The sequence below is a fragment of the Ictidomys tridecemlineatus genome, unplaced genomic scaffold (genome assembly GCF_052094955.1).
Source record: "Ictidomys tridecemlineatus isolate mIctTri1 unplaced genomic scaffold, mIctTri1.hap1 Scaffold_304, whole genome shotgun sequence".
Taxonomy (NCBI): Eukaryota; Metazoa; Chordata; class Mammalia; order Rodentia; family Sciuridae; genus Ictidomys; species Ictidomys tridecemlineatus.
Window position 1 is genome coordinate 87857 of NW_027522379.1, and position 22480 is coordinate 110336.

Below are 22480 nucleotides of genomic sequence, written 5' to 3' on the forward strand. Positions count from 1 at the left end.
ACTCAATTGTACAAGGAGAGGAAACTTATCTTAACAATGATATGTCTGATATAATTAAGAAATCAGAAAAAGAACAATCAGATTTGAAAAGATTTGTATCCAATGCTTTTGACCTCTTTAACTGTTAGGCTTTTCATATGCAAAGTCCATTTACCTAAAATAATTTTCTTCCAATTATGTTAAATAACTATGAAACAGAATGACCTACAGTACAAACATAAGTATGTATAAGCATATATATATATATATATATATATATATATATATATATACACACACACACACACTTATACATATATGTACACATATACACAGAGATAGACTAATTCTGCTCAGGAAAAAAAAAGACTTAATGAACAAAACATTTAATGGATTTTTGGACAACACATAATCTATACTTCCAAATAAAAAGGTATGTTCTGAACATATGATCAAATCATAAAATCTGGGAAAAATTTATATAAAAGACTGGAAAAATTATCTCATCTCCTTTTTCTCATTTTACTGTATTTCTTTGCAGCATTTCCCCCTGTTTATATGTGTTTATATTAACATACAGTTCATCAACATTTAAATCTTAGTTTCTCCTTTTTTTCCCCACTTCACATTTAATTGTGAGCATTTTCTGTACCTCAAAGCTTTGAAATAAATACATCTGCCTACTATTCCATTAATTGAACATACAATAACCCCTAAATGAATTATGTTGTGCTAAGTCTTCAATCTAATACACTGTTCCATTGAAAAACATTACCAAAATCTTCAAAGCATAGTTATTTCTTTAAGATAGATTACTAGACATATATGCTACATAAAAGGATATTTATCTAACCTATCCCATCTTTTATCCCACTTTTAAGACTTCTGATACATATGAAACTACTGGTCAGGATGGCTGTAAGAATTACCAGTTCTACCAACTGCACCCACACTAAATTATTTTATAAGGTTAGTTTGACTTAAACCACTAATTTGTGTTTTAGCAACTGAAAAAGAAAAAAAAGGGGGGGGCAGTGACTATATAAAATAATCCTTGTGCTTATGTGCTGAGGTATAAGTAAGTTAATTTACTCACAACAAGAACAGTTCTCCAAAAAAAAATGACAAAGGATACAATCCCAAAGAAAACAGTGAAAACTACAGGCTTCCATGGTAGTCCATAAAAATCAGGCCCAGGTTGAGTATCATCAGGCAATGTAGTAAACAGCTGAAACAGACAAATTAGAAGAAATGGGAAACCTTAAATTTATAACAAAACAGTCACAAAGAATCATGGCAATTCTAAACCAACCTCCTCATCAGAAATCAACCTCCTCAATATTTTCCAATAGCTTCTTCAAGAGAGAGGATACTGGCAGTCTCACATTTTTTGTTGGCTTGCAGTGTTTTCAAGTATAATGAATCTAAATACTTTTTTAAAAAATATTTATTTATGTATCTTTAGTTTTAGGGTGGACACATTGTTTTGTTTTTATATGGTGCAGAGGATGCAACCCAGTGCCTCATGTATGCTAGGCAAGCGCTCTACCACTGAACCACAACCCCAGCCCGAATCTAAATACTTTAAATTGAGCATACATTTCCAGTTTGTAACAGGCCCTATATCATCACATTGTCTAACACCTGGCTAGAATCCCTCTGGATCATTCTTTTCTCTTAGATAACCTGGTTTTTATAATTTAAAAAATTCATTTAAGACAAAAACTTAAATATATGAAAGAACTAATTAATTTTATGGCAACAAATAAAAACAATGATGATATAAGATTTTAAATCTTACTTCCATTCCACTCTTATATAAACAGATAAGTGACATGTAATTTCAGACAACTCTTGAAAACTGGCTTAAACTTCTCTGAATTTAACATCCTTCTATAAAATTCAAAGCCTAATTTTAAATGGTTGCTCAAAGGCAGTGCAGTAAACACCTGCCTATTCTTCCCTGTTTTCACCGCCCTCTACACGTAATAGGAGATAACTGTCATTTGGGCCCAATTCCCCAGCAGTCTCCGTAGGGAAAACACCTGTAGTAACCTTAGCTGTTTGGATTGTTGGCTGCATTTCGGAACATACCATGAGGTTGTCACCTCTATTCCGTCAAAAAAAAAAAGTGCAAGTGGGGAAAGCTCAAGTACACTCTCACCGGCCTCGCTTAACAATACACTCAAGTCCTGCCTGCCTTGGGCCCGACACACTCCATTTCTCCGTTGCCATGACAGTCAGTGCACCCACTCCGCCAGAACTCAGCCACCCGCCTGCCAGAGCTGGGGTCCCTCCCTGGGAATGGGACCGTCACCTCCAGTAGCTTGGCAATGAGGGCTGCGTAGAGCACCGACAGGGGTCCCAGGAGCTCCGGGTCCCCCGGTAAAGCAGTGACAGAAGGCACAGTGGCAGGTACTGAGTCCATGGTGTAGGGACAGCTGAGCGGAAGCAACGCTTCCATGCAGAACAGCACAGGACCCTCTTTCACCGTTTCCTACTTCGGTAGGACCCAGCGCAGGGGGCAGGTACTGGGAGTGAACTTTGCCTTCCTCCACCGCAGGCGCTTTCCGCCCAACGCAAGTAAAACGCGTCATCAGAGGAAGCCCCTGGGCCCACAGCAGTGAGAGGACAGAGGATGCAGAGGGGCGGGCAGGGAGTGGAAAGAACCAACTGCGGAGCCCAGCGGGGGACAGCGCAAGGAGAGCCCAGCAGAAGAGTCCAAATGAAAGGACTCCAGAAGGAAAGAGGCTCACCTGTCCCCGGAACTGGGAGAGGACCAGCGATTTAGAAGGCCCTGGAGGAAGCCAGGGAACTAGCAAAAGGGGATTATAGGCAGAGACTAGGAAAAAGGAGAAAGTCAGGCCTCCCAGCTCCTCCCAGAGCAAAACCCTTTTGTCAACGTGTTGAGACACCAGGTACCTACCTGCCCCAAAAGTGCAGACAGAAGAGGAGAAGCTTCTCCTGCTCCCTTATAAAGGACTACTGCTTGGACTGGGCTTTCCTTCCCTGCTCAATCCAGTCCTGTTACTTTCTCCAATTGTGGATGACACTCTTTTTAAAAAGCCTTACCCTAAGGAATCATGTCATTATCACCCCACTCCGGTGGCTTCATTTCTGGATGCCACATTTTAAGGTTGCATGACTTGTGGAAAAGAACAGAATCATGAATAGCCCCCGAAAAGCACGTGCTAAAAATTGAAGAAACTGGGGACGTTTAACTTGGGGAGGGAATGAACATATGTGGATCTTTAAAAATCTGTCATCAAGTTGATTATAGTCAATTCAAAAGAACAAGAATAAGCAGGAAAGCACTGAAAAAGAAGAGCAATGAAGGGTACAGGGAGGGCAGACTATATAATTAATTCATGTACCCTCGTCCAAGCCCAAGAATACATAGAGATTGTGGGACAGAAGAGAGAATCCAGAAACAGAACCAACTGGACACTTGGGGTACAATAAAAGTTAGTTTGGGGAAAATAGACTTTCTAATAAGTAGCGTTACCACATGGAAAATTATAAAATTGGATTTTTCTCTACTTATTCAAAAGATAAACTACAAATGGATAAGAAACATGAATGTAAAAATAGAAAATAAACAAGTACTAGAAAATATTGGGTGAAATTTTCTATGTATTATGAGTGGGCAAAACCTGCCTCATTGAAAAAATCTTTCCTGGCTGTATCTAAACCTGCTACACACACACACACACACACACACACACACACACACACACACACACACACACACAGTTTGACAATGACAACCTGAGAAAAAATATTTGCAACCTATTATTGTCCAAAGAATCATGTTCCTGAAATATAAAGAACATTATAAATAAAATGGCCAGCAAACCTATACAAAAATGGGCTGAAGAAATAAACAGATCTCAGGAAAAGAAATGCAAATAGCTATAACATATGGAAACATGCTCTGCTTAGCTCATAATGAACAAAATACAAATTAAACCACACCAAGATACCATTTCTCACTTGCATTGGCAAGATCCAAACGTTTGACCACATACTCAGTAGGTGAGAGAATGTGGGGGAATACAAATTCTCAGATAAGTATACAAAATGATACAACCCTTATGAATGAGATTTGGCAACATCTCCCAAAACTGCTTATATATTTACCTATTAACTCAACAATCGCACTTTTTTTTTAACTTTTTCAGTGCTGGGGAAGGGTATCTAGGGCAAGTGCTCTACTGCTGAGCTATAGTCCCCCAGCCCTAACTTCTAAAGATACTGGGAATACAACAACAAATGTTTAAAACTTGTATTTACAAAACTATGTTATTCAAGCATTAATTATAATAATACAAGATGGTCACAAAAGGCTGAAACAACCGTCATCAATGAAAGTTGTTGAATAAACCAAAGAAGAAAGAAAATAATTTTAAATACTGCTAAGAGCTGGTTTCCAGAATATATATTTTTAAAATGAAGTAGAGAAAAATATTTGTAGAATACTAATTGTATCTTAGAAAGTGAAAAAAGATGAGTATATTATTTCTTATAGCTTTGAGGTAAAATTGACATGCAATAAATTACATGTATTTAAAGTGTGCAATTTGATAAATTTTAACATGAAATTATGAAATCACCATTATAATCAAGATAATATACACATCCTTTACTTCCAAAAATATTCTCATTCTCTAGGTAATTCTGCCCTTTGTCACCCTTCCTTCTTGCCCCCCACTTTCCCATTCCTCCAGCAAAATGTCTATCTTAATAGATTGCTTTGTATTCCTCAAGTTTTATGTGTATGGGATAATGTATTTTCTATGGCTTCTCTTATTCAGCATAATTTGAGATTCATCTACATCAGTTTATCTATCATCTATTTTTATTGCTGAGTAGCATTTCATTATATGTACATACCACAATTTGTCTATCATCTATTGATAGACATTTGGATTTTTTTCCAGTTTGGGGCTTTTACAAATATAAAATTCCTCCTATTGCTATATAACTTATCTTTTCTTTGGAAAAGAATGGTTGGATATGACTGGTATATGTTTACCTTTTTAAGAAGGTGATTCTACCACTTTATATCCCCACCAGCTGTGTACCCATCCAGTTCCTCCATCTCCAACCACTCAGCACAATTGTCTTTAATATTAGATATTTAATAAGTGTGTAGTGGTAACTCTTATGCTTCAAAATTGCATTTCCCTGATAATTATGTCAAGCATTTTTAATGTCTTTATTTACTATCTGTTTATCTTCTTTGATGAAGTGTTATTTTACAGGACTATATTTTTTCTAATGAGTTCTAAGAGTTCTTCATATATTCTTGATGCAAGTCTTGATAAATGCTTTACAGTAATTTCCTCCCAGCTTGTGTTTTGTCTATTTCATTCACTTCAAAGTGTATTTTGAATTACAGAGGTTTTAGTTTGATGAATCCCACATTGTCAAATCCTTTTTAATGCTTTTGTTGTCAAATTTAAGAAATCTTTGCCAAACCTAAGTTCAACAAAAATTTTTCTCTTATTTTTTTCCTAGAGGTTTTGTAGTTTTGAGTTTAATATTTAAGTCTGTGAGTTAATTCAGGTGTCTAATGCAAGGCATGGATCAATATTTTGCATATAAATATGCAGTAATTTCAGTACCATTTGCTGAAAAACTTCCCATTCTCTACTTGTCTTTCCATCTTTGTCAATGACTGTTGCCATATATATTGTGTATCTATCTCTGAATTCTTGGCTCTGTTCCAATGTTTTGTCTGCAATCCTGATTACTGTAGCTTTAGAATATTTTTTTTCTTTTTTTCCTCTTCGTATGGTACTAGGGATTGAACACAGGACCTTGCATATGCTAGGCAAGTGCTCTACCACTGAGCTACATCCCCAGGCCTAGATTAAGTCTTGAAGCCACGTATTCTAGGTCTGTTGCAATCAGTTTGTCATTTTCTACAAAACTCTGCAGGAATTTTGATTGGAATAATGTTGACTCTGGTGATTAAACTGGGATGAATGGACACCTTAGTCTTCTGACTCATAAATTAGGTATATCTCTCCATTTAGGAGAGATATACCTAATTTTATCAGCAATATTTTATAGTTTTTAATATATACATTTTAGTTTTTGCCACGTTTATGTTTAAATACTTCATATTTTTATTCTATTGTACATGGAAATCTTTAAAATTTCAATTTCTAATTATTCATTGTTAATATATAGAAAATATAATTGCTTTTAGATGTAAATTTTATCTGTCAACCTTACAATAGCTTTTTTCTAGATCATACCAGATTGTATCTATATATATTCATGTTATCTGAAAATAAAGAGAATTTTATTTCTTTCTTTCCAATCTGAGTGCATTTTATTTCTTTTTCTTGCCTTAGTATACTAGCTATTTCCTTACTGCACCCCAGTACAATGCTAAATAGATGTAATGAGAGTGGACATCTCTGTTTGGTTTCTGATCTTGGGGAAAAGTATTCAATTATCAACCATTAAGTATGAGGTTAGCTGCATTTTTTCAGAGGATATTTTAAGCTCCCTTCTATTCCTAGTTTGTTATTTGTTTTTCTACATCAATAATAAATGCTGAGGGGCTGGGGTTGATACTCAGTGGTAGAGCACTTGCCTAGCATGTGTGAGGCAATGGGTTCGATTCTCAGCACCACATATAAATAAGTGAATAAAATAAAAGTCAATCAAAATCTAAAAACAATTTTTAAATAATAATCAGGGCTGATTTTTTTTTACATGTCGATGGGATTTATTGTCACCTACTTGTACATGCACACAAAATAACAATATAATTTGGCCAATATTACTCCCCAACATTTCCCCCCTCTGCTATATTTTTTAAATGCTTGTTTTGTATCTCTTGAGCTAAACAAGAGTATGGGATATGTGTATGGAATAATGTATTTTCTATGGCTTCTCTTATTCAGCTTTTAGGTACATCAATGTGGTAAATTTCATTGATTTTCAAATGTTAAATAAATTTTGGATTCTTGACATAAATCCCCATCATCAGTCTAGTTTTTGTCTATGATGTATTTTCCTTTTACATATTGTTGTATTCGACTTAAATTTTTGTTTAGAATTTCTGTACAGATTCATTGGAGATCTCTTGAGAGGTATGTGATTTTCTTTTCTTGTTATATCTTTGTCTTGGTTTGGTGTAGTGATAACACTGGCTTCATAGGAGAAATATTTCCTTGCTTTAATATTCTACAAGGGTTTAGTATTACTAATACTATTAGGAATTAGTATCATTTCTTCCTTACAGGAATTGGATCACCAATAAAGCTATCTGGGTCTTATATTTTTTTCTTTGTAGAAAGGTTTTTACCTATACCTTCAATTTCTTTAATAGTCAACAAGGTTTATGAAGTTGTCTGTTTTTCTTGAGTGAACTTTTGCAATTTGTGGCTTAAATAGAATTTCTTCATTTCATCTAAATTGTCAAGTTAATTAACATAAACTGTTCATAATATCCCCATTATCAGTCTAGTATCTGTGAAATCTGTAGTTATATCCCTTCTCTGATTGCGGATATTGGTAATCTGTGTCTCCTCTTTTATTTCCCTCACTAGATGTTGATCAATTTTATTCATCTTAAAGAACTAGCTTTGGGTTTCATTGATTTTCTCTTATTTTCCTTTTTTAAAATTTTACTGACTTATAGTCTTTATTATATCTTTTTTTCTTGCTTACTTGGAGATTAACTTATTTTTCCTTTTCTAGTTTCTCATAGTAGGAACTAAAGTCAATGACTGGAGACTTCTTTTTTAATAAAGCTATCTTGGGCCTGGTAGTGCTATAAATTTTCCAATAACGCTTTAGTGACATTGCACAAATGGATATGTTGTTTTCAGTTTTATTGAACTCAAAATATGAATTTATTCTTTGATTTATTTGACTCAAAAATTATTTAGCAGTGGGGGCTAAGGTTGTAGCTCAGTGGTAAAGTGCTTGCCTCACATGTGTGAGGCACTGGGTTCGATCCCCAGCACCACATAAAAATAAATGTACTGTGTTGTTCATTATATATATATATATATATATATATATATATATATATATATATATATATATATATATATATATATATATTAGCAGTCTGGCACTAAAGTTTTCAAATATTTGAGAAATTTCCAGATTTTTCCATTATTGATTTCTCATTTTATTGTGTTAAGAGAACAAGCTTTGCCTGACTTTGAATACTTTTATATTTACTGATAATTTTTTTAAGATCCAGAATACAGTTTATCTTGGTAAATGTTCCATGTGCACTAAGCTCCTTGGGAGTTTTCTATAAACGTCAATTAATTTCAAATGGATGGATTGATTATGTCATTCACACTTTCTACAATCTTACTTTTATTTTTCATTTTCTGCCAATTGCTGAGGAGAGGATATTAAAATCTCTAAATGTAATCTATAGGATTCATCATTTTCCTCATAATTCTATCAATTTTTATACTTCATGTATTTTGAAGGTCTAATATTAAAAGTACAAGCATTTAAGTTTATTATATAATCTTGACTGATTCCTTTATCATTAGGAAATAACTTTCTTGAGTCCCGATGATATATTTTGCCCCACAACCTCTTTTGGTTTAATGTAGCTACTCCAGATTTCCTTTCACTAGTGTTTAACATGAGATACCTTTTTCAATCATTCTAATTTTGACTTCTTTGTGTCTATTTACAGTGTTACTCCCTTAGACATCTATTTGGGTCTTGCTTCTTTAGGCAATATGACAATCTCTGTTTTTAACTGATGTATTTAGATACTTTCCACTTAATAGGATTACTGCTGTGCATAGGTGTAAGCTTAATATAATCTTCTATTTGTTCCTTCTGTTCTTTGTTCTTTTTCTTTTCTTTCTGTCTTCTTTTGCAGAAATACCACTATCGGTATTTTTAGTGATTCCTCTATTGGCTTATTAAGCTATAACTCTGTTTTCTAATCTTAGTGCTTCAGGGTTTAGAATGTACATCTTTAATTTGTCACAATATACCTTCAGATGATACTGTATTACTTCACATATTCAATAAGAACGTTACAATAATTACTACCCTTCTGAGATTTATACTGTTGTCATGTATTTTACTTTACATGTTTTCTAAATCCCATACTACACTGATGTTTGTCTTTAAACAGTCAATGACTTTTTAAAATGTTCAAATAAGAAAAATTATTTTAAATATTTATGCACACAGTCACCATTTTCAGTGTTCTTTACTCCTTTATTCCATTATTTCCATCTGCTGTCTTGGTGCAAGTGTAGGGTGAATTCTTTCAGCTTGTATGTCAGTACAAGTCTTCATTTTAGAAAGATATTTCACTGGGCATGATATTATCAGCCAACATTATTACTCTTCAAATATATTAAAGGTATCACTCCACTATATTCTCTTATGCCTAATTTCTGACAAGAAATCTGATGTCATCCTTAGTTCTTCTCTACATAAATGTTTTCTCTAACTGCTAAGATTGCTCTTTATCACTGGTTTTGAGCAATTTATTTATGATATAATATACCTTGATATAGCTTTATTCATGCTTTTTGTACTCTAGTTCCTTTTAATATCTTGGATCTGCAGATGTACAGTTTTCACAAATTTTTGAAAATTTTTGGCCATCATTTCTTAAAATATTTTTCTGAATACCTCTCAACGCTCAACTTGAAACTGTCCCACAGCTCACTGATGCTCTGGTTCACTTTTCTTTAACAGAAGAAATTTTCCCTGTGTTTCATTTGGGGTACTTCTCCTGTTATGTCCTCAAGTTCACTAACAATTTCATCACAAATGCTTATTCTGACATTAATCCCATCCACTGTGTTTATCATATATTTTCAACTCTAGAAGTCTGATTTTCTTAAAATGTATCTTCTATATCTCTTTTTACCTTTTTAACACACGAAATATAGTAGTAATAACTTTTTAAAAAATGCCATTACCTCATTCTAACATCTCCGGCAGTTCTCGGTTGGCTTTGATTGGATGATTCTTCTCCTCATCATTGTGGATTGTATTTTTCTTGCTTCTTTGCATGCCTGGTAAGCTTTGATTCGATGCCATACATTACGAATTACTATTCTTAATATTTTGTATACAATTAAATTACTGGAAACAATTTGATTCTCTTGGGTCTGAATATTTGCTAGGTATTACATAAATTGTAATAGTCAGTCCGAGGTAACGCCCTTCTGATTATTCTACCCAACTTCCTTAGATAGTTTTTTCCAGGTGCTATTCTGGTCCCTGTGTTAGGACCTGTTCCTTCTAATCACTTAAGATTGTTTCTCTGACTTGCTAAGCAGTTTCATCACACTTATGTGCAGATCAATACCCTGCTGAACACTCAGAGAGCCTTTCACAGATTTCCAGAATTGTCTCTCAATGTAGCAACCTTCTTTTGGTACTCCACCCTGTGAATTCTAGTCACTTCGGTTTTCCTGGAATCTCAGCACCATCTCTCAATTCAAGGTATCCTCTGGTTCTGCCTGACTTCCCCTTCTTTGTCATGGCTTGGGAATCTCTTAACATAGTAAAAGCTGGGAAAACTAAAGAGCTCACAGCATTTGTTCCTTATGTTTCCAGAATCATTCTTTGTTGCTTGATCTTCAATGTTGCTGGATCTTCAAATTTTATCTGTTTGTGGGTTTTTTTTTCATATTTATTTTAGTTGTTTCAGTTGGGAAGGTGAAGCCAGTACCTATATAAAGCTATCATAGCTAGATGTAAAAATCATTTGCTTTTCTTTTTCTTTTTATGGTGCTGGGGATTGAACACATGGCCTCATGTATGGTAGGCAAGTGCTCTACCACTGAGCTACATATCCCTTTTCTCATTTGCTTATTTTTTTAATAACAGAATACATAATGAAATAAATTTTAAAAGTTAACTATAAAAGAGAGTAACATCAGGGTAGACAGAACTGGGACAAAAGCTAGAATTCTTTCAAAATCAGGCAGGAGAATCACAAGTTCAAAGCTAGCCTCAGCAACTTAGCAAGTCCCTACGCAATTTAGTGAGAACTATCTCTAAATAAAAAATAAAGAGGCTAGGTATGTGGCTCAGTGGATAGGAGCCCTGGGTTCAATCACCAGTACTAGAAAACAGAAACAACTTATTTTTACAAATTAACTTTGGCTCTTCTAAATATTTAAATAATTGTAAAATAAACAAAAAAATCTTTATAAAGTAATACCTAAATATTGAAAGCAAAAATGAAACAACCTGTGACATCAAGTTGGTGACAAACCACAGAAATGAATTAGTTCAAACATACCTTAGTGGGATATAGCTTAAAGACAAGAGAATTTCATTTCAGGAATACATTCCTGAAAGTATTTTAAATAACATAAATATAGTCTTGTGTTGCTTAATGATGGGAATAAATTCTGAGAAACACATCTTAGGCAATTTCAGCATGTAAACATCATTGAGCATACTTATACAAACCTAGAAAATATAGCCATTTCCACACGTAGGTATTCATATATGGTATATCATCGCTTTGGGGATAAAAACCTATAAGATATTATTATACTGAATTCTGTAGACAATTGTAACATTGTAAATGTTTATATATCTAAACATATCAAAACACAAAAAAGATATTAAAAATACTAGGTGACAAGAATTTTTTAGCTCCATTATTATGCACTAATGACCAAAATGTCATTAAGTGGCACAAGACTGTAAACAATTATACTGATGTCATTGAAAACTGGAACTCCAACATCAGAGAAAGAAAACACAAATCTAAGATAGATGAAGTGAAGTAAAATCTCTCCTGAATTTTCATGGGAATTATCTAAATGACATGATGAAAAATCCCCACATATTTCTGAGCTTCGTTCACTAAAAAGGCCTACAAATGACAGTCAATTTGAGCAATAAGCAATCCTAGTACTTGGAATGTAGCCTCTAAATATCATTTCCTATTGAAAGGAACCAAAGTTCTTTTAGAGAAATAGTTCCTTCAAGGTCTGGACAGGGAATGTTTAAGATGAACTTGGAATATCTCATAGTTCAAAAGCAAGGGAAATAGGTAACAATGACCACTAGGTGGTGGCAAAGGGTCCCAGGAGCCAAGATAAAGAGGCTTCTACAAGGCAAAAGGGGGAGAAATTGAGCATCAGGTAAGAACAATTACTATTCCTAACTGGATTAAACACACCAAATATTTTTAAATGCATGACGTCATATTGACTCTTAAATAAAAGTTAAAAAGATTTCAAAAGCCCCTTTGGGTATCATTTGATAATGCTAGAATACCACCTTACTATTCTGAAAAGTAATGAAGAAAAGGAATCAAATGTTTATCTCCTGCCTTAACTATACAAACCAAATATCTGTGTAAAGAGTAATCAATCATAGCCAGGCGTCGTGGCACACACTTGTAATCCCAGTAGTTCGGGAGGCTGAGGAGGGAAGATAGCAAGTTCAAAGTCAGCCTCAGCAAAAGCGAATTGCTAAGCAACTCAGTGAGACCCTGTATATAAATAAAATACAAAATAAGGCTGGGGATATGGCTCACTAGCCAAGTGCCCCTGAGTTTAATCCCCAGTACAAAAAAAAAGAAAGAAAGAAAGAATAATCAATCATAAATTTTTATTTGTATAGGCATCCCAGCCTTTAAATGAAGAAAGAAAAATCCCAGCAACTCAGACCATTGCTATTTTGCAACCTGTAATATATTAGCAAATCTCACCAAGGTCACTGTTGACTAGTAGTCAACATCAAAGGAGAGGACATGCAGATGTCAATGCAATATTTTATTAAGTTTTCATAAGAAACAGAATTGAACCTAAACCTGACTACCAATTTCCAAGAAATATAAAGCAACAGAGAAAGGCTGAGGTTGTTAGCTCAGCACTTGCCTAGAATGCATGGAGCCCGAGGTTCAATCCCCAACACCACCAAACAAACAAACAAAAAAAAGGCAATAGAGAAAACAGGTTAAATTGTTGTACCAGGGGGATGTCATTTATTCACCAAAGCTACAATATATCCTAGAAGTCCCACAAACATATTTTTTTCAATTATCGCAAAAAGTTACAACAAAAGGATAAATCAATAGAGAGTAACTTATATGAGACTTGTTCTCCCACTGAAAGCAACCAGAAAGTTGGAATATATATATATATATATATATATATATATATATATATATATTTTTTTTTTTTTGGTATCAGGGATTAAACTCAGAAGCACTTGATCACTGAGCCACATCCCCAGTCTCAGCCCCATTTTGTATTTTATTTAGAGACAGGGTCTCACTAAGTATAGCACCTCACTTTTGGCTTTGAACTCATGATCCTCCTGTCTCAGCCTCCCGAGCCACTAGGATTAAGGCATGTGCCACCATGCCCAGTGAAAATATATTTTTAAAGAGCTATTTTTCAGATAGAAAGCCACAAGGGACATGCAACTGTCACCCCTAAGAGCAGGAGAACAAATAGATGAGCATTTCACCTGGAGGCACCCTCTAGACCTCAGTTTGGGAAGGGGAACCCAAATAGGGCATAACAGTCTCACTGAGGAGAGAGAGACCAGAGTTCCAGGAGATTAAGCAGCCAAAAATATGTAGAGAAAACTACCAGAAAGATGGGAGCCACAAAGAAAGAGAGTTCCAGAAATCTGCATGGAGGTGGTCTTCAGTTTGGGGCTACATTCTAAGCAGTACCTGCGAGGGCCAAGAACAACTATAAGCTAACCAATCCCACAGTTGGCACTGAGCTGGGAGAAGTCTGGATTCCAGCTAGCCAGAGAGAGTTGACATACAAAAACAGTATGGTCAACAAGCTCATGAAGAAGTATTTGATCCAGGCATCATGGCACATGTCTGTAATCCCAGCAACTCAGAAGGTTGAGGCAGGAGGATCCCAAGTTTGAGGCTGGCAACTTATCAAGGGCCTAAGCAAGTTAGTGAGACCCTATCTCAAAAGAAAAAAAAAAGTTCACTCAATATCATTAATTATCAGGAAATAAACTCACAAAGACATACCCACTAGAATGGCCCAAGTGCTAGTGAAGATGAAGTCAAGTGGAAGTCTCCTAAATTGCTGGTGGAAGTATAAAATGATTATGGTCATTTTTTAGCATGGCTTGACAGTATCACATAAGATAAAAACATACATTAAACGTAGGAGGCAATTGCACTCCTAGATATAAATGAGTCCATTTATAGTGGCATATATATGAAATAGTACTGTAGGAAAAATGAATCTATAGTTTAAAAAAAAAGTTATCAGTGGTTGCCTGGAACAGGTGGTGAAGGAACTCACTGGGAAGGATCCCAAGGAAACCCCTTTTCTAGTGAAAAAACTGTTCTATATCTTGATTATGGTAGTTTTTACATGGGTATCTACATTTGTTAAAACTCAGAGTGTGCTTGCTTTGGCAGCACATATACTAAAATTGGGACAATACAGAAAAAATTAGCATGGTCCCTGAGCAAGGATGACACCCACATTTGTGAAGCATTCCATAGTTTTGTGGAACCAACCCTTCAACAGATGAATGGATAAAGAAACTGTGGTACATATATGAAATGGAATATTACTTATAGCCTTAAAAGAGAAAAAAATTACGGCATCTGCGGGTGAATGGGAATATCAGGTTAAGGGAATTAAGCCAATCCCAAAAACCAAAAGCTGTATGTTCTCTCTGAAAGTGGATGCTGACCCATAATGGGGGTAAGGTGGGTGGTAAGAGGCATGGAAAGAATGGAGGAACTTTGACTGAGCAAAGGGGAGGTAGGACAGGTGACGGGGCATAGGGATAGGAAAGATGGTGGAATGAGATGAACCTTATTACCCGAGGTACATGTAGGAATACAAATGTGTTGTGTACAACTAGGAAAAGTTTTGTTCCATTTATATACAATGAATCGAAATGCATTCTGCTATCATGTATAACCAATTAGAACAAATTAAAAAAAACTCACTGATATTAGCTATCAAGGAATTACTGTTAAGTTGGGTGATGGCCCGTGGGTTCATTATACTACTCTCTGTGCTTTTCTTTAAAGCTTTTCTAATTAAATTTATTTTTTAACTAGTACATAGAAACAAACATTATAATTATTGAAGTAGGTAACATGACATTTTGATGCATGATTACACTATGTAACGTTTAAATCAGTTAAATATATCTACCTCCTCAAACATCATTTCTCTATGGTAAAACTTTCACAACCTTTTCTTCTAGTATTCTAAAATGTACAGTATGTTATGGTTACCTATAGTCCCCTACTATTCTCTCTGCTCTTATTTGAAAGTTTCCATGATAAAAATACTAAAAATAATTTTTAAATTAAGATATAACTTCAAATATTTAAAGGATTTCTATGTAGAAAAGAATTCAGTTTTATAGAGGAAATCATGTGGAGGAAAATTTGGAGTCAATACAAGGATGAACTAGACAACAGAAGAACATATAGCCTTGTAAGAGAGTGACTCATGCTAGGAAATACTGGTGTACAGGCCTCATAACTACTCGTCAGGGCCACAGTAAAGAAAATAACAGCAATGAGTGAGAAACTAGACTAACAGCCTTCCAAGGTTTCTTCTAACACTAAGATTCTACTAAGATTCCATTGATCAATGAACCTGATTGGTGCACATCTCCCAAACACATCAGAGCCTATTACTCTCCAGTCCTATCAGATATCATACTACTTGTTTAAGATTTTACATTGATTTGTTCATAATTTTTGCATATATTTGTTAAGTCCTTTTCTTAAGGCTTTCAAAAATCACAATCATGCCTTACACCTGTTAGACTCTTTTAGTCCTCACACAATGTCCTGTACATACTGGGCCATCAAAATGCCTTTTTGAAATCTCCTTTCAAATCAGTCTTTTAACATTGTGCCTCTTCTTTGCCACTCACGTCTATGTCTTACCTATCACCGTACAATCACTGACACACCTGCACCACATTCGTGTCCCCTGACCTAGACCTAGAGGAGGGCTCTGTGAATACCTAAAAATATGAATAAAGAAATCCTTTCCATATCGTGAGGCTGTTAACTTTCCAAGTGATGCTGATTCATTCTGATAATCAAATTATGACTGTGGAAGACTGCTTTAATCACTGGAAATATCATTATTCTAACTGCCTGGCTTGTACATACCCCTTACCCAGATGGCTGCCACCATCATGAACAAACATGGAGCCAACTGAAAAATGATTTGTTTCTCCCCACCACATCTTTTCCACCCTGGTGGTCTTTCCTCCCCAGGTATTCATTGATTTATACCACCTTCTGACTGCCTACATGAGAATTAGGGGGTGCGTAGGGGTAAAACCCTTCAAAATGCCAGACACCTCACCAGACATTTTACCTTGTCAAATCATTTAATTCTTATGATTGGAGTAAGCATTATCTACATTTTTCAGATGAGGAAAACTTTTTTCAAAAGTTTACTTATTTGCCCAAACTTCTAAATGATAACCTTGGGATTTGAAACCACATCTACCTGGCTTCAAAATCTATACATTTTACAAGGAAAACAACAACATCATCTTTCTTACACAAGCCTTGAAATAACACAATCTACAGGAAACAACTTCAGTTGAGGAGGATTACTGTCACAAAGGCCCTAGGACCTCCAACCTCTAAAAGCTTTCTCATTCCTATAATTAAATTCTAAAAGTCCAATATCAACAAATACCAATGGGGGGGAGGTAAGTCCTAAAATGCTTAGATAAGCTTCTAGACAGATTAAATGTCTTGTTTGAATCATGATTTTCTTTAGAAAGATCAGCCTTAAGTGACTCTTTCTAAGAAACAGATCTAACCTAATTCCTTTTCATTCTTAAAACTTTCTAAGGATCCCCACTATTAATGGTCTAATGCTACTTTGGCTCATGACTTCAGTTAAGATTTGCTGGCCTCTCCAACAGGCCCATCCCCCTCCAACTTCACACTTTACAACACCAACTATTCACATTCTCCTGCCCTCCCCAAATATCCTTTCTTCATGTTTCCATTTCTCTGAACACATTTCTTCTGACTGCCAGCTTCCCCCACCACCCCAGCCTGTCTAATCAACAACAAACCACATGTCAGACTCCTGTTTGCCCTTTGCCTGTGCTTCAAACACATCTCAACCACTTTCTGACCTTATTGATCACCCTTCCAACCATAATAAATGCATTTATGGACAATAATGTTCTACCATCGAATAAATACCTCTCTTTCTGTCATTATCTTACTGTGTTTCAAGTGAATGCTGTTATCTCCCTGCCAGAATGAAAGGTTCTGAGGGGAAGAACCAAGTTTTTATAGGTGTGCAAATGTCCAGCCTTGGTAGACAGCAAATCTTCCTCATGTGCTAAACCAAGTAGCCATTAAAGCCACACCCCTATGGCTTTTGTTTCAGGAGCTATCTACTCAAAGGATCAGGAGTAATTTTCATAAAGACATTTTAAGTTCTTCACTTCATGACCAGAAGCCACTTAAAAACTAATAAATAATCAACATTCTAATTGAAGAAACTATGTCAAACTTACCATCTTAGACAAATAAAGCAAGAATGAATGTAACAAGAAAAGTATGGTGGTGGCATCTTCTGGCTCTTCCACCTTTATCTCTAGTTGGTTTTCTGTATCAGCAGCATCAACAGGAGTACCTTCTGTTATAAGTAGCTCTAAAATTGAAAGGGGAAATGGCTATTTTATTTTATGCTATAGAATAAGAATTGTCTCTCTTCAGTTTCAATATTCATCGAGTGTTTCACTAAATATATGAGTCACAGTGCCTGGAATATTTGGCTCTCCTAAAGACAATTAACACAGAGAAGAAAACTTCATAATCCTAATTAGAGCTATTAGACCCTTCAATTATAAAATGAACAATCTCTAGTCTACTCTCCACTACTTCAATGGCCATAGAACTGCTACCAGAACAATATTCACTCAAGGGAAAATTTAAAACCAGAGATATATAGACCAGGGTCACATTCAACAAACATGGATTTAGTGCTGGTGAAACCTTGTGTTTAAAATTTTAGGAAAGCTGAAATAGAGGGAGTCTTGGTTTGCAGATTTGCAGGTGGAATGAGCCAAGGCTTAACACAGTATCTGGCACCTGGCAGAGATACTCAACAATTATTTATTGAATGCACAGATGACAGCTATTTAAAAAGAACACAGAAATATCAAGAGAGACTAAAGGGAATTGGATACAGACCTGCATTGAGGCTCTGTGAATGAGGTAGAATTCCAGTAAGAACTGAGAGCTTGTAGGGGTGGAATTTCAGTATGAGTTACAGCCTGGGGTACGTTTGATTAAACAGCAGGAGTCCAACATGCAGTTATTAAGAAGTTGGACCAGTTGCTTCTAAGGTCTTTCTCAACCCTGAGATTCCCATTCACTACTATTTTTTTAAGCTTTTGCCTAATTTTTTTTAGTTTAGTTTTTGATGGACCTTTATTTTATTTATTTGTATGCAGTTCTGAGAATCAAACCCAGTGCCTCACATGTTAGACAAGCGCTCTACCACTGAGCTACAACCCCAGGCCCTCCATTCACTATTGGTCTATGAATTTGACTGCTGGTGAAGTCTGCACCATAGGCTCAGCATCTCAGCAACCTGAACGGGCTGGCTGAGGCACCGGCAGAGCCGGAGGGGACACACGCAGGGTCCTGAGGCTCTGTCACTCCTGCGCCCCACCCGTCATCCTACGACCCCCTAGCCCAGCCCACGGGGCAGGGGACCGGGGGATCAGAGCCCCATGCGGCCCCAAAGAGCCACCACGGAGACCCTGGGCTGCCCGCCCACCTGTGGACTCACTGCTGCATTCGTCATCTGCACAGAGTTTGTGCTTCCACAAGGGCCAGCCGGTGCTCGGGTCCAGTTGGCCCGGCACTCGCCAGGTCAGCCACAGCACGAACAGCAAGAAGAGCAGCACTGGCGCTGCAGCCATGTTGTGGTCACCTTGGGGAGTCGGTGACAGGGTGGAGTAGGCTGTGGCGGGCGTCAGGGGGCGGAGGCGGGGCTCAGGGGGGCGGGTGGGGTGGGTAGCAAAGCACAGAGGGGTGGCGCCCGGGAAGGCTTAAGCCTTTCCCGGGTGACACCTCAGCAGGGATATCTGGGGGTCAATCCACAGACTCTACTGGAGAACACACGGAGCTGGAGCTCCGTCCTTCTCTAGTCAAGACCTTCTCATGGACTGAAGACCTTCTCCTCTAGTCGCTGCCTTGGCAACTAGAACTCTCCTTCTCGTCCAATCACCTGCCTTTGCTCCTGTGACCTCACAAGCGACCCTCCACATGATTCTAGTAGTCACCCACCCATCCCCCCCCCTGCCAACTGGTCCTTTCTGGCTTTCCTTAATGTCTCATTTCTGGTCCATCCTAAACTAGCCCACTCCACTTCACCATCACTCCCATCCCCCATTCCTGGTCTGGTACCTCCTTTTCTGAACTACCAAATCCCACCCATGACTTGTCACAGCTAGTCTATGGTTCCAGGCTCCCTCCCCTTCAATCTCTTTGAGGTTCCTTGAAGCCCCACCCCAAGATCCCTCTGATTAGGAAAGGGGAAGGTGAATAGAACTGTGAGTGAGGGTGTAAACTGGAGACAGTGGCCTGCTTTTTTTTTAAGGCGGGGACAGGTGGGGGCAGAGAGATGGACATTAGTCTTCAGGCTAAGATCTTGAGATTCTTATCTTTATCCGTAAGGGAAGAAATTATTTAATTCAAAAGCATATTTTTAATTCTCATTTTGTGCTACCAAAGCCCTAGCATGGTGTGGGAGTGGATGAAAATCAAAAGACAAGATATCTGGTCCTGGTCGGAAAAAGTCCACAACTTAGTGGGAACCAACTGACAAAACCGATTGTCAGAGAAGAAAGCTAGTAGCTAACATTTCTTGAAAGCTTTATGTCCAGTTGTTATTCTGAAGGAAATTTTATTTTATTTTTTCTGACCTCTAAGAGGGATCTTACATTTTTCTACTTCCCTTTCCAAGACTATTCCCTCTTTTGCACTGTGTAATCTTGAATTTAAATCTGAATTAGTTGCATTGATTTTCCCTTGTGTTAATAGTCAAATTATGATACAATTTGAATTATTGAAATGCATATGGAGGGGTTTCTTTTCTTATTTTTAATGAAAACTCACGTTTTTTAAAATTAGCACCTAGGGGACTATAGGTGGAGACTTAATATGTAGAGTCATCAGCATGATAATTGTGATTAAATAAACACAAATCAGTTCATGACAGATGATTTCACTTACTATTATAATCAGCTTTCTCCTCTATAAAACAGCACAATTAGTCCTAAATTGACATTCACTAATTGTATATTAGAGTTTCAAGGAAAACAATGAAGAGTTGGTAACTAGCATAATGATTGAGATGTGTTTTGACATCAGTAATTATTATTATTTTTAAGATGGGGGTCTTGCTATGTTGCCTAACCTGATCTCCAACACCTGGACTCAAGCAATCCTCCTGGCTTGGCCTTCTGAGTAGTTAGGACTACAAGTCACCAAACCAGCCCAGTAATTATTGTTTAGTAGATCTCTTTTTGGACACTAAAATCACTACTAATATGATTGTATATGTTTGAAATTGGTTTTAGGAGCAACATACAGATTTGATGCAATTCCCATCAAAATACCCATGAATTGGTGTGAATATACTTAGTATACAATGAGAGATATGAAAAATTGTGCTCTATATATGTAATATGAATTGTAAAGCATTCTGTTGTCATATATAAATTTAAAATAATAATAATAATAATAAATGTCATTTTTCCAGAACTAGAACAAACAGTCCTGAAATCCATTTGGAAGAATAAAATATTCAGAATAGCCAAAACAATTCTAAGTCAATAAAGCAAGCTGGAGGCATCATCACAATACCTGACTTCAAATTGTACTACAAAGCTATGGAAATAACCACTGCATGGCTCTGTCATAAAACCAGATACATAGACCAATGGGAAAGAAGAGAAGACACAGAAAAAGATCCAACACAGTTAACACTCATCTGATTCTCGACAAAGATGCCAAAAACATATTGGGAGAAAAGACAGGCTTTAAACAAGTGGTGCCAGGAAAATTGGTTATCCATATGTAGACAAATAAGATTAGACCCTGTACAAACTTGAAAGAGATCAAAAGCCCAGGAATTAGACCAGAAACTATGCAAATCCTTGGAAGAAAATATACATTTGAGACTCCAGCATATAGGTACAGGCAATGACTTTCTTATTAGAACTCCTAAAGCTCAGAAAATAATGACAAAAGTTAATAAACAGAATGGCATCAAATTAAAAAGCTTCTGCACAGCAAAGGAAACAATTAGTAACATGAAGAAAGAACCTAAGGAATTGGAGAAAATATATTTGCTAACTACTCTTTTTTTTTTAAGAGAGTGAGAGAGAATTTTTTAATATTTATTTTTTAGTTTTTGGCGGACACAACATCTTTGTTTGTATGTGATGCTGAGGATCGAACCTGCACTGCATGCATGCCAGGCGAGCGTGCTACCGCTTGAGCCACATCCCCAACCCTGCTAACTACTCTTTGACACAGGATTAATATCCAAACTATATAAGAAACTTTTAAAAACTTAACACCAAAACCTCAAATAACCTAGCTTAATTGGGCAAATGAATTAAACAGATACTTCTCAAAAGAAGAAATAAAAATGGACAACAAATCTATAAAAATGTTCAACATCATTAGCAATTAGGGAAATGCAAATCAAAACTACAGTGAGCTTTCATCTCACTTTAGTCAGAATAGCAGCCATCAAGAATATGAACGATATGGGGCTGGGGTTGTGGCTCAACAGCACATTGCTTGTCTAGCACGTGCAAGGCCCTGGGTTCGATCCTCAGCACCACATTAAAAATAAATAAATAAAAATAAAGGTATTGTGTCCAACTACTTAAAAAAAAGAATATGCACAATAATAAATGCTAGAGAGAATGTGGAGAAGAAGGGACACTTTTTTCTCTGTTGATAGGATTATAAATGAATATAACCACTATTGAAATCAGTATGGAGGTTCCTCAAAAGACTAGGCAGGAGACCACCATATAACCCAGCTATACAACTACTCAATGTTTATCCTAATGAATTAAAGTCATAATACTAGAGTAGTACATGCATACCCATGTTTATAGCAGCACAATTCACAGTTGCCAAACTATGGAACCAAACTAGGTGCTTATCAAGGATGAATAAATAAAGAAAATGTGGCATATACACACAATGGAGCTTTATTCAGCCATAAAGGTGAATTATGTCATTTGCTGGAAAATGGATGAAACTTGAGAACATTCTGTTACACAAAATAAGCTAAACTCATAAGATCAAGGGAGCCTATGTTTTCTCTCGGATGTGGAAGCAAGAGAGGAAAAAGGAAAAAAAAGTGAAAATCAAATGGAGATCAGTAGAGTGTAGGAAAGAGACCAGGAGAGGGAGGAGTGAAGGGAAAATACTGGGGAATGATATTGGCCAAACTGTAGT

At 36.4% G+C, this 22480-nt stretch overlaps 1 protein-coding gene, 1 long non-coding RNA gene and 1 other non-coding gene across 6 annotated transcripts in view; 2 read left to right on the plus strand and 1 right to left on the minus strand.

Annotated features, from left to right (window-relative positions):
• LOC144373211 (uncharacterized) overlaps positions 1–22271 on the plus strand; it is a 45138-nt gene extending 22867 nt beyond the window's left edge. Inside the window, exon 2 of the long non-coding RNA XR_013432974.1 lies at positions 20760–22271. This is a non-coding gene — a long non-coding RNA (uncharacterized LOC144373211). The remainder of the gene's footprint in view (positions 1–20759) is intronic.
• LOC144373208 (transport and Golgi organization protein 1 homolog) overlaps positions 1–22480 on the minus strand; it is a 161641-nt gene that overhangs the window by 18123 nt on the left and 121038 nt on the right. For 3 of the 4 annotated variants that reach the window (XM_078036321.1, XM_078036324.1, XM_078036323.1), the window contains 2 exons: positions 17500–17636; positions 1076–1207 (listed from right to left, as the gene is read on the minus strand). In XM_078036321.1, the coding sequence (XP_077892447.1) occupies positions 1076–1207; positions 17500–17636 (269 nt within the window). Of the gene's footprint in view, positions 1–1075; positions 1208–2296; positions 2523–17499; positions 17637–22480 lie in introns of those variants that run through there. The other variant, XM_078036322.1, reaches the window with a different exon arrangement.
• LOC144373212 (U6 spliceosomal RNA) lies at positions 14368–14474 on the plus strand. Its single transcript, XR_013432975.1, has one exon. It is a non-coding gene; the product is annotated as a U6 spliceosomal RNA (small nuclear RNA).